The 12998-nt window shown below is 51.0% G+C and overlaps 1 protein-coding gene across 1 annotated transcript in view; it reads right to left on the bottom strand.

Moving 5' to 3' along the window:
• Positions 1-12998, bottom strand: part of TSPAN5 (tetraspanin 5) — a 167863-nt gene that overhangs the window by 13746 nt on the left and 141119 nt on the right. The window contains exon 3 of the mRNA XM_005877990.2: positions 1211-1357. Within this exon, the coding sequence (XP_005878052.1) occupies positions 1211-1357 (147 nt within the window). The remainder of the gene's footprint in view (positions 1-1210; positions 1358-12998) is intronic.

Raw genomic sequence — 12998 nt, 5'->3', positions numbered from 1 at the left:
GTAAGAGAAACAGAGTTTGGGAAATTAGCTACTCCCACCAGAGACCCATGTGTACAGAACAGAGATCCAGTGGCTCATTAGATTGCACCTTGGTTTTTCCCTATCAGCGCGAGTCATATGAACTTCCAGGCAGAACAGCCTCCGGACCTTGCCTGGGCCAGAGCTGCCCACCTTGTAGGGACGGTGAGCCTGCTCTTCCTGGGGATGTTCAGGAAGAAATGCCAGAGGAAGATGTGGCAGATGTGCTGGGGAGAGAATCGCATTCTGCACGGCAGCTGGGACTAGTCCTGGCGGGAGCTCTTGTTTTAAACGAAAATGGCCCTCAATGACATTGTGTCATAAAGGTTGAGATTAGTGATATTAAACTAATACGATTCTCTAGAAATCTAACCATCTTCCCTCATTACAGGAGGGTGGGTTTTCCCCCGCCCCCATACTTTTTATTTTTGGGAAGGGGAGTGGATACCGTTGTGTGGAGGGCTGTGATATGGCCGCCACCAAATGCTGACACCAAACAGGCACATTCAGTGAGCTTTGGCTACGCTCACCGAACCTATTTCACACACACACACGTGTGCACATCAGCCATCCTGTTCTCCTCTGGGAGGCATCTCCAAAGGAAAGGCTTCCGCTGTTCATGCTCTCCTTTTACTACCTACCTACCCCTGGGGAACGCCTCCTCCAAACACATTCATGCTAACAGTGGTCCCAACACCCTGCAAGGGATCTGAAAAGCATGCTGGTCAACAAGGGGAAGACTTTGCCTTTCACTGTTTCTCCATATTCACCAAAACCTCCTGCTTCACAGGTTTAATCTGCACAGGCCACAGGCACAGTGCTTATGTCTGGTTTCTCTAAACCAACCAGCTGAACAACTTTCTTCTGATTACGTGCTTAAAAGAGGAAGCATAACTCACTTAAAAGAAGAAAACGATGTCTACAGAACCACCTTGGTCCTAAAGGTATTTTAGGGATTGGAATGCAGTCGTGACATTCGTGTGCAAAACCCCCGTGGATGCCATGGGGTGGGGTGGTATATATACTATTAAGGGGGCCTGGCAGGGGCAGAATAGAGGGCTCTCATACAGAAAAGCATGGCCCAGGCTGTAGTTCTGCCAGTGCTTTCGGGACAGCTCCCTCTCGCTAAAGGCAGCGTCCTGCTGATGGGGGCATGCTTGGTTTTCGCCTGAGAACAGAGTGGGATACTTACAAACTTGAGGAGGAAAGTGTTTTCCCGCAGCGCTCCAATGCACCCTGCGAATCCCAAAATGAACATCACTCCTCCCACCACAAGGAAGAGCCAGACGGGGTCGAAGCCGCCGAGGTCGGTGATGGAAGAGATGTTGGACAGAACTCCCTGGGGGCAGAGAAGAACACACAACAGGGCACCGGGTGCGGGGTTAGTTCTCCACCGTGAAAAGGTTACCGCGACTGTCTCTTTCCCCCTCCTAGGACACACGGCAGAGGCCACTGATTATCTGCTGTGATGAATACTCGAGTCATTGCAGAAACAACAACAAAACACAGGAAGCGACTTTCTTTCCAAGTCTCAATGGGCTCACATTTTACATAAAACTATATAAAGCGAAGAAACGGCCCCGAGAAACCACGGTTAGGCCTCGCGCGGAGACGTGGAAATCACCTCTGCTTGCTACGTCCCCACATGTTAGTGGTCTGTAGTAAAAAACAGGTGTGTGAGAAAAACACGTCCCCTGTACACCTGAAACTAATACAAAATAATACTGAATGTAAACTATGACTTAAAAGTAACATTTTTTAAAGGGGGAGGAAAAGAAAAACACCTCCTAACACCCAGGGAGAGGAGTCGTCCTTAAGGCCCAGGACATGCGTCTCAGACAAGTGCCTGCTTTGGGCCCTTGACATTCCTCAGGAATAAGGAGTCTTCGTGCTCACACGGTGGCCAGGCCCAGACGCAAGCCCCTAGAGCAGCGGTTCTCAACCTGTGGGCTGCGACCCCTTTGGGGATCGAACGACCCTTTCATGGGGTCATCTAAATACATCCTGCATATCAGATATTTACATTACAATTCATAACAGTAGCAACATTACAGTTATGAAGTAGCAACGAAAATAATTTTATGGTTGGGGGTCACCACAACATGAGGAACTGTATTAAAGGGTTGCGGCATTAGGAAGGTTGAGAACCACTGCCCTAGAGGTTTTCCAGGGAAAAGCTGCACCTCAGGATCCACCCTGGGGCTTCACAGGAGACCCTGTCAGGCTCAGATCCTCAAAGCCAAGAATTGGGATTCAAATGATTTACAAATCAACAGTCACTCCCTGGGTTTCAACCCTTTTATCCTCCGATCACAGGAACCCAGAGTGATTTCATTTCTCCCCCGACAATGCCACTTCTTTACTGAAAGCCTTTCTCCCTTAATGGGACCACATCAAAGATCACCCAAAACTATGTTAGAAATTATGAGATTATTTTTCCTCTAAAATACAAGGTACAAATGTACTATTCCTTCCTATAGACACCAACTACTGCTATTTTGAAACTGGATGTATGTGAGTCTTAAATACCCAATATCATCAATATATTCTTTTCTTTTAGGTTATTCTCAAAATTGCCACAGTATGTCATGGTATAGTTTGCTAACAGTCTTAATATTAAATAATTTTTATTTAATAAAAATGCTGTTTTCACAGCATTCGCAATAACCCGGAAGAATACAAAGTATTCATCTGATTTTATACTTGAGAAAAATGGAACCTAGAGAGGGTTGGCGACTCGCTGAAGGTCATACGGCTATTGTTTTGGACCCAGAAAAGATTGTCTACTTCATTGCTCTTTTTCTACCAAGTGGGAGCCATGTACTTACATCCAAGCACGTCCCAGTCAGCACTGATCAATGCCCGACTCTGGGAGATGTAAGTGTTAGTCCGTTTTAAGGTAGTAGAACACTAGGACAAGAGTATGTTGTTTGTTAGGTTTTCATTTCTTAGGGATGAGGGGAGCAACACCTTAAGAACAATAATAGGCTATTAATCTAAAACAGATGAGGAATTAAGAAGTCTTAAAATGTACAACTTAAAAAGGCCAATGTTTTAAATAAATCACAGATGAAGGGTTGAGAGATTATGAAAGCACATAGGAATGTAGGGTGGATTCACTAACTTCTGGGGCGACGTCACAAAAGACAACCACACCCTTCAGCAGGATGCAGAGACCAGTGTTTTAATACAATCCTGTGTTCTCAGGATTTCCTAGCTCTGCATGCTGAATACTGGGGGTGGGGGGTGGTATGGTACAAAAACACAGTGACCAATTCTTCACCACACAATGATGCTAAGAAAAGTCACACAAAATCTAAGGACAGTGGTGAGGACCCAGTGCTGGAAATAAATCAACCTCGCCTGTCAGAATGCCTTTTTCTAAACACAGGCGTTGGGTCTTAGACCTCCCTGGCCAGGGCACAGAGGTGTTTGGGGTACAAGATAACAGTCTTCAATTTTAAAAAGTCAACTTCACTATGGGAAACGTAGGCTCAATTTCCTTGGCACCAAAACGAAGAGGCAGCAGAGGTGGAAGAGACAGGGAGAAGTTCCACCACCAGAGGCTAGACATGCCAGCGCGTCCCAGCAACAGCCAGAGAGGCCGCCTGAGAGCCACGGCTTCCCCTCGGACCCCAGCTGTGAACCTCTGTCGGAGGGGCTCCAGGACGGGTTCCCACCCTGGAGCAGAAACTAGGACTTACCGACTTCTAGGTTCCTTTTATGGTTTCATCCATTTTTAATAGGCTCTTAAGTTGGGATTCACACTCAAGTGTACGCAAAGATCAGATTGTTCACCTGGACAGTGTGGCTCAGTGGTTGAGTGTTGATCTATGAACCAGGAGGTCACGGTTCAATTCCCGATCAGGGCACATGCCTGGGTTGCGGGCTCAAACCCCAGTGCGGGACATACAGGAGGCAGCGACCAATGATTCTCTCTCATTGTTGATGTTTCTCTCTCCCCATCTCCCTTCTTCTCTAAAATCAATAAAAAATTAAAATTAAAAAGATCAGATTGTTCCCACTCCTCCATGATCCACGACTGCACACACAGAGCTCTGTGAATCCCAAGGACAATTATCCAGGCAACTCTGGCAAACCGAGCAAGCCGGCAAACACACCTGTGCCCCAAACGCCAAGACATGCCCGCCCCCAAGGCAAGACGGTCCGATCCCCGGCTGGCAGCAGCCTCCGGGATCACCTGTCCTCTCCGAGTTTCAGCTGGAGGATGAGAATTTGGCTTCTCAGACAAACTCATTTTCGTACGTCTACTCTCCCCAGCCTGCAGGTTCAGTTTTAATTGCCAGGCCTCCTGCTGTTTCCATGGAAACGCCAATCATTGGGGGGCCTAGCTGGACTGCAGATTCTCCTCACTTAATCCTAAATTCTGGCAAAAGACAGGGCTGGAGACAGTTACGGAGAGGGTGTGGGCAATGACACTGCGCAAAGCACAGAGCGACCAAGAACTTTATTTTTACTGGATCAGTTGAAAACGAACTCAAATCTTAAAACACAAAGTATGGACGTCAACGCCCAGTGCCCAAATGCCCTTGTGGTTAGGACCACTTACCTAGATGGAGGTGAGAAAACTTTACCCTCTCACCTGTGCAGTGTTCCCAACTATTTCCTGAAGGGCGGGCAGTCTCACTGTTTCTGATGACACAGGGAGATGAAGGGGGAGCTGAACAGAATCCTGGCCACAGAGACTGGATTACAAAACTGACAGCGGAGCCTTCTGTTGCCTTCAAGATGGGCTCTCTCCCTAGACTCAGTAATTGTGTTAAGCTCAGTTTGACAAATGAATCAGAAGTGCTAGAACATGCCTACCGAGGAATAATTACAATTAAAGCGTGTAGTTGACAAGAAGCCGGAAGGAAAAAAAATCTAAGATTACAGTTTAGTCTGCCAAGTGATTTAAAGTAGACATGCATTCGCGGTACGTCCTCAGGAATGTGTCAGAACACCACCAGCGGACACCTTGTCTTCTGGGAACCTGTGGGCACCACCCTCTCCTTTGGGGAACCACATTCCCCCTTCTTGTAAGAATTCCTTCTCCCCCACGTCCACTCCATGAGCCCTCGAGCACCAGTTCTCATACGACCCAGTGCCTCCGTGAGAGCAGGCAGCCTGCATGCCCTTCCTTGGAAACCAGGGTTAGGACAGACATCCCTCTCCCGAGATTGTGAAATGCCAATTCTGGAGCCACCTGCAGTATGTATTGCATCACGTGGAAAAAGTCAGCCTGTAGTGAGATATAGAAAGCCAGGGCTTACAAAGAAACAAAGAAGTGGGAGGAAGGGAAAATTCTAACTGTACTATAACCCCTGGCCTGACCACAAATTAAAACCCTTTGATTGGACGAGCTGGTTCCCTTTGGGTCTGCACTGGCACCCGGGGAGTCCTGCACGATATAACTGCCACTTTGGATAAACTACATGTGAGTGCTGCATGGGTGCACCTACACAGGTATGCGTACACATGCACACGCACACACACACACACACACACACACATACTTGTGACCAAAACTGGAGCTCACACTTTAGGCTGGAAACCAAGTGTGGGGGTGCTCCCTTTACAGGCCGGCTGATATTTCCGGTCAACATACCATTAAGCCGCTGTAAACAGCTTTCCTCCACGTTGACTCACTAGCAATTCAGCATCAATAAGGACATGAGCTCCAGGTGGAACTCTGAGGTGCTCTGCCTATGTCACTGACAAATAATGCATGGCTTAAGCTCCAACTCTCCATCTAAACTTGAATGCTCAGTCCTTGGGTTTAAATGCCAACTTATTAGAACTCAAATTTGCTGGGAGATAAAGAAATGCGAAATGTCCCTTGGCTACTCCCTGCTGTTCCCTGATCTGCTGCGTGTGCGAGCGGGGCGCACGTGGAGCCGGCATCCGTATCGCAGAGGGAAGTTCTTCTCCTTCTCCATGTGCATCCTGCAGCTCAGCCCTGGGAGGCATGGGGGGGGGGGGCAAGGACGCTGCACTGTGTGGGAGTGTGAACATACCCCAAGAAGTGGAATCGAATTGGAATGAGGATAAATCGAGGAGAAGCAGAGCAATTAGCTGCGTGTGCTGATTCCTTTCTCCCTTGCCTTTGGCTGACGTGAAAGCAGAATTCTGCACAGCACTGGCAGAGACAGAAAGGGGAAGGCTGAGAGAGAGCGCCAGAGGCCAAGACTGCGGGTCACAAGAAAAACCGATGCAAATACTACAGACTCAAGAATACTGGAGGACTTCCTGCACATAGATTCTTCGTTGCTACATTAAGAGTATAGTCATGTGTAAGAATCCTCCGTATCCACACTCTATGTTCCCATATCCATATTCTCCTGCCCCTCGGTCATCTAAGGCTACACCTGTTGCTGCGCCAGGCAGCAGAAGCAAAAACAAACAACAAGAACAGAAAGTGCTGCTGTAAAGATGCAATGAATACGAGCCTATTTTAAAAGTTGATAGAAACCCATATGTTCAGCAAGTTAGCCATTCCGCAAATGGGCTTTGGGACAACTTGCTCTTGGCATATGCATTTGAAGCCTTGAAGAGTGATCCTCCGGTGAAAATAGGTGGTTTCCATTATCCATTCGGTACTTAGCGTGTGTCTAAAGAGGAACACAGTAAGGGAACATGCCTAAGGCCATGTCACTATAACAGAGTTTAGGGAGCCAACAAACAAACGTGCGGATGTGTGTCCATCACAGCAGAAGGGGGACTAATACTGCAGCCCCTTCGACAAGCTGGCTCTGGGTGTGGCCGAGAGCACTGCGTCCTGCACTGACCACCCTGAACAGCACTCAAGCCCGCCTGGCTCCTACCTCTTCCCTGTCTCCTGAAACACATCAGAGGGTCGCCTGGTCAGGGCTGGGTGTGGGGCAGAGAGACAGACAGGGCAGTACAATACAGACACCTCGTGCCGAATCCCAGTTCCGCTACTTACAGCCTGTGTGATCTTGGGCAAGTTACCAGACCTGCCTACGCCTCAGTCTCCACTTGGGTGAAACGGCACCCTGTGTCATAAGGTTATTACGAGGATGGAGGAAATATGCAAGTAAATACAAACACTATGCTAAGTGCTTGGCACACAATTAGAATCCAATCCAAGTTTATCCCCATCGCATCAGCATCACTGTTTTACTAGACCCAGAGGAAGACATGGGCTGCTATAGAAGCACATGGCAGGTGCTCACCCAACGTGCCCTGCCTGACCCACTTCTAAGAAAAACCCGGCCACACCCAATGGTCACGCCTGACGGAGGCGGCAGGAACTGACTTGGCAGTCACTCAGACGCTCAGAGCAAAGGCAGACGGGAGAAGCCACAAGTTAGCAAAGCGCAGAGAAGATGGCTGTGAGGGGTGGAAGCGGGCAGCACACAGAGGGGAGAAACAGCAGCGAGAAGTCCGTCGGCAGTGGTGAGCACACTGAGCAGTCAGCAGCTGTGTGGCTGGGTGGTGGCGCCCTGACCCAGGGGCCGACGCCTCCGCTGCCGAGAACCTGACCGGGCACACCGGTCGCCAAAGAGTCACTGCTGCCGGATGACCGCCCAGTCGCTGAGCCACGTCCCGGTCCCTGGGAGCCCTCCCCGTCCAATGGTTTCATGAACATTGTGTGTTTCAGAAAGAATGAAAAATCATCCCCCCTTCCCGCCAGCCTGCACCTCCCCACAGCCCTCAGACAGTGACCGCGGGAACGCAGGCAGCCCCTTCCCCAGGCTCCACAAGGAAGGGCCATGTGCTGAGCACAACGCTTCTTGGGAGAGGTTTCCGTGCACGCGCAGGAACGAAAAGGCAAGCGAAGCTGCAGATCTTCACACCGATAAACCTCGGCAGTATCTGCGGTCTGTTCCGCCCAGCACAGCGCCGCCTCCGTGTGCCACCTGGCAAGCTTCAGTTCCTCCTCTCCACACACGCGGAAAAGAAATGCAAAAATAGCCCTAATGAGCCCCCCAGGTCTGGGGCTCCTCCGCTTTGGCCTCGACTAGCACATTCCTTCCAGCTGCTGGATGAGAAGCAGAGACAGGCCTGCGGAATGCGCGCCCCACGCAGGGCCAGATGCACCCCCTGAGATGGATGAGGCCGCGGCCTGGCTCTCCCACCCTCCTCACCCAGACCCCCCTGGCTGAAGGCAACAGCTTTCCTCGAGGGAGAGAGGCATCGCCCTACCTGACAACAGATGGCAGATCGGACATTTTAAAGAAAATGAGCTCCTCAGAGAGGAGTGGTCCTGCGGCTGGAGGTGGCCTGTGACGGTGCCCACAGGAAGACCCACTGGGGCAGACCGCAGGGAACCTGCCTCCACACGCATCAAAGACCTCCCTCCCGAGACTGACAGGCAAACCACTCCGCACACCCAACGCCCGCCTGGCTGAGGAGTGGCCACAGAGCCCGGAGAGAGGGCTTGGGCATGAACCGAAGGGTGCTCGCTAGACCCGGTGTCCAGGGGGTGCAAGGGCGGGGGCAGCATCACTCAGGGCTGGCCCAGATGCGAGGGGAGAGGAAGACCAGCCGCTCTGAAGACACGTGGGCTCCCGTTTCCTCGTCATAAAAGGTCACCCGTGAGACTAGAAGTAATCCTTTCTTGCCGCAAGTGGTTGCAACCTGCCACAGGCTCCGCGAGAGCCGACAACCCAGCTGCTGGTCCCGTCGCTGGTCCTGCTCACGGAGCCCAGCAGAGCACTGTCGGGGGCGGGGGAGAGGCCAGATCTGAGCGAGGACAGTGACACCCACCGAGCTCCAGGGAACCACTGGGCCGAGGACCTGCAGGAGCTCCACAAAGACCAGACATCACCCCCTTTACCATCTGCCAGGCCCAGATGGCAGAGCCCGCCCCCACCCCTGCCCTGGAAGGAAGTGGGCAGAGGAGCATCTGGTGTGGGGGGCGGGGCGGCAGGAGGAAGCAGGGAGAGAGGCTTCGCCCTGCTCCCCTCGTGGGGGCCCAAGGGTGACCGTTTTAACCCAAAGTTAAGGTCGGGGTATTTATCCAGCCTGTGTAGTAACTGGGCCCGGCCTGTGCCTTCACACGAGAGGAGGACTGTGGTATCTGAGAACGAACCACAAAGTCGCTGCGTTTTTTGACCCCCCCCACCCCGATTTTCCTTCCTGAAACAAACCCTGAGTAAGCTTGGAGGGACGTAGAGAAAGAGCAGATGTAAACTCTCACTGTTGAACCCGGGACAGCACGCCGCTCGTCCGCTAGCTTCCCAGGTACTGGGCAAGGCTGTTTGGTTTTCAGATTTGGGGCCACAACAGGGAACTGGAGGGGATGACTTGGATAACTGAGGAGGAGATGCAGACCAACTCACACCGTTCCGGTCACTAAAAGAAAAGCTTCAAAGAAGTATTTCCAGCGCCTCAGAAACGTCCCCGTAAAGCAGGCTCAGAGCCTAGGCATGCATCTCTGTTCCAGTTACCTGAGTTGGCACTGCCACCCACCGCCTCCCGCAGGCTGCGGGAACTTGACCCCTCCTGCGAGGAACTGCCTGGGCCACTGAACCTCGTTTCTCTCATGTGCCTTCTTGGGAAAACAGGGAGCTTTTCCGAAGTGAGCCTGCTGTACGGTTGTGACAGGAAGCAACCAGAAGGTTCCCTAGTGAGACCTACAATTACAGGCCATGGGGGGAGAGGGGGGCCTGGAGGGTAAGGTTGCCCGCAGCCCCAGGAAAGCCATGGAGAAGAGCAAGATGGGGCTGCAGCTCTTCCGACTCCATCCCCCACTGGAGTTAGAAAACGCCAGCCCTTTCCTTCCAGCCACTGGCTCCCCGCCCCCCCCCAAACCCCCCTGTTCCCTACAGAGCCCAGCTGGGTGAATGCGAGGGAGGATGATGGGGACAGGAGAGGGGACTGGGGAAGAGGGTCAGACTCCCAGGGTACCTCTCCGGGCTCGATTTCCTCTCTACAAGTTTAATGCTAGGTGCAGAGATCCCAGAAGTGAAAATGAAACCCCTGTGTGAAGAGCTATTTATCCTGTGTGGTCTTCTACATATTCTCTCATTTAGTCATAAATTCTGCATATTCTCTCATTTAGTCATAAATTCTGCATATTCTCTCATTTAGTCAGGAATCCTCTGGGCATCCATGTGGGGGAGGCAGGGCGCCAGAACTGAGCACAGAAGGTCAAGGAACACAGGCTCCTGCCCTTAAGGAGTTTTCAGGCCAATTTATACCCTCCGCCCTCCTGGTGGGCCTGTGCTGTGTGTGTGTGGGAGGGGGGAAGGGAGGGAGCAAGGGGGGAAGGGGGGACGGCCAGGAGGGGCAATAGAACCCCGAACTCACACTGAAGGCCAGTGAAGGGCACTCTTCCTGCTCTGCAGAGCGAAGTGTCCCCCGGCCCGCAGCACCTCACTTGCGAGGTTGTCAGTGATGTATCACTCTGCCTCTGGTCTCCACCGAAAAATGAAGTCATACACAAAAATGGTGGGCAAAAGGGAAAGGAGAGGTACCTCTGATTTCTCCACAAATTGTGACGATCATGTACAGATTCTCATTTTAATGCCAGAAACGAATGGTTCTTTTCTTTCCTGACACCCAGAATTAGTGGATTAGTTGTTCCTACCACTGGACCACTACCAGATCCCACATCAGAAACCACATGTCATTTGACTTCCGTTCATGCTGTTACTATAATGTGCTGACTAGAGAGATGTGAGGCAAATACTGACTTCTGTACATGAACCAGACAGGCCACAAAATAGCCAGGGTTAAAAAGAATGCTTTCATCATTCCTTTGCTCATTCTTTCTTTTGTAAGCAGTATTTTTTTGTGCCAGTTAATGTTCTAGGTACAGGAATATAGAAGTAAACAAAGGCCTCCACCCTCACAGAGCTGACTTTGTAGTGGGGAAAAGGCAGCAATAAACTTGTTATCACATAAGTGATAAGTCCTCTGAGAACACAAGGGGAGAAACACAAGGAAGGGAGAGGAAAGGCCCAGGGTGGGGTGAGAGTGGTGACTTTAAATAAGCCAGGAAGGCCTATGGACAAAGGTGACATCTGGGCAGAGATCAGGAAGGAAAGGAAAGGGGATCTCTGGGGGAGAGCCTACCAGAGAGTAAAGAGCACGTGCAAAGGCCCTGGGGTGGTGAGTTATGCTTGAGATTTTGGAGGAACAGCAAGATGATGAGTGGGGGCTAGAGGGCAGCAGGGGAGGGCACAGCGCGGGAAATAAGATCCCAGAAGTAATGGGGCACCACATACTGCTGTGAGTGAGATGGTAAGTTCACTGGAAGGTTTGGAGGGGAGAAGTGACAGAATCTGCCTTACATTTTAAAAGGACCACTCTGGCTGCTGCATAGAGATGGGCCTGGGGGCACAAGAGCAATGCAAGCAAGATGTGGTGGCAGCTTAGACCAATGGGTGACAGTAGAGGTGGTGAGAAGAAATCAGATTATCTATATACTTCCAAAGTAGAGCTGACGGTATTTGCTGGCAGATTGGATGTGAATAAGAGAAAGGTGTCTAAACACCTGAGTAAGTGGACGAACAGAGTTGCTGTTTGTTGCAATTGAGAAGAGCGGGGGGTGGGAGTGGAGGGGAGGACGTCAGGAGTGTTGTTTTGGGTTACTAAGTTTCAGAAGCCCATTGGGCACTTAAGTGGAGATGATAGGCAGGCTACCGACTATCCAAGTCTGGAGGAGGTAGGAGGTCGGGACCAAAGATCTCAGTTTGAAAGTCATCAGTGTTAGATGGCATTTAAAAGCCCCAAGCCTGGATGCGACCTCCTAGGGCAGAAGTCCGAGGACTGAGCCTGCAACATTTAGAGGTCAAAGAGGTGAGCTGGAATTAGCAAAGGAGCGTGAGGAGGCACTGCCCGTGAGGCAGGACAGCCAGGAGTGTGGGAGATCTTGGAGGCCAAGTGAGGAGAGCGTTTCACGAAGGGAGGACTGATAAACCAGGCCTTGGTCCTTGCTTTCCTGGTAAGTGTTGCTGAGTACCGGGATGACAAAATGATGTGCTCCATGGCCCAGATGGGTGCAATAAGAAAGTGGCAGGTTCAACTAAGTCCCTACGCTGGTTAATCAGAGATCAAGTGAAGGCTATGGTCTATCTATAAAGACAAGATGCAGAAATACAATCTGATGTAATGACAAGTGGATGGATTAGAAACTGCATGACTGATGACACCCAGGGGCACATGTAAGCGAATGAGTGTCAACCCCAAAGGAAATTTCTAGTGACATGTCATCGGGCTCTGTCCTTGGCCTGCTCAACACAACAGTGGCTTTGATCAGTGATAACTAAGCTTGACTGCAATCAGAATAATCTAGGAGGCTTGGGACACAGAGCATCCATGTGCACGCAGACCTGCGGGACTTCCCCAGGGGGTAAAGGGACGGAGCGCTAGAGGAAGGCCTGCACAGAGGAAGGGATTGAGGGAGCAGCTTGATCAAAACGTACAGCTAACGCCACGCTGAGTGGCATGGGGAATGTGCTGGATGGCAGCTGGGTGAATGTGGAATCCTGCGTTGACTCTGGAGAGCAGAAACCTAGCTGCCTCTGAGACCCACTTGAACTCTCTGGGATCAACAGTGTGACCCCAGGGGACATAACCCAGCCACATGCTCCATGTCCCCCAAAGCTCTCTCTCAATGGTTCACAGGACACATGAGACGGAGGTCAGAGGAGCATGACCAAGATGCTGAAGGGACTCCACCCAAAGGGGAGCAGGTGTTTAGCTGAGAAACGCAGAAGAAACCAGGACTCCACCCTGAACACCTCAAGGGCCAACCTGGAGAAGGACTGATTCTGTGGGATCCAACAACCAATGAGTGCAAACTACAAGAACATGGGTCTACTTTGGTGCAAGGAAGGTCTTTGCGACAGAAGTGTAACCCAAAGAGACAGAGGTGGTGAGCACTCTGCTGTAGGAACTGTTAAACTTACACTTCAAGTGAGCACTTATGACAACATTTTATGTGTATATGTATACATTAGAGGCCTGGTGCACAAAATTCGTGCACAGGGAAGGGGGTGGGGTGT

This window comes from Myotis brandtii, unplaced genomic scaffold, assembly GCF_000412655.1.
Source record: "Myotis brandtii unplaced genomic scaffold, ASM41265v1 scaffold538, whole genome shotgun sequence".
NCBI classification, from domain to species: Eukaryota; Metazoa; Chordata; class Mammalia; order Chiroptera; family Vespertilionidae; genus Myotis; species Myotis brandtii.
The sequence above is the reverse complement of the archived record's forward strand: the minus strand, read 5'-3'. Positions and strand labels throughout refer to the sequence as shown.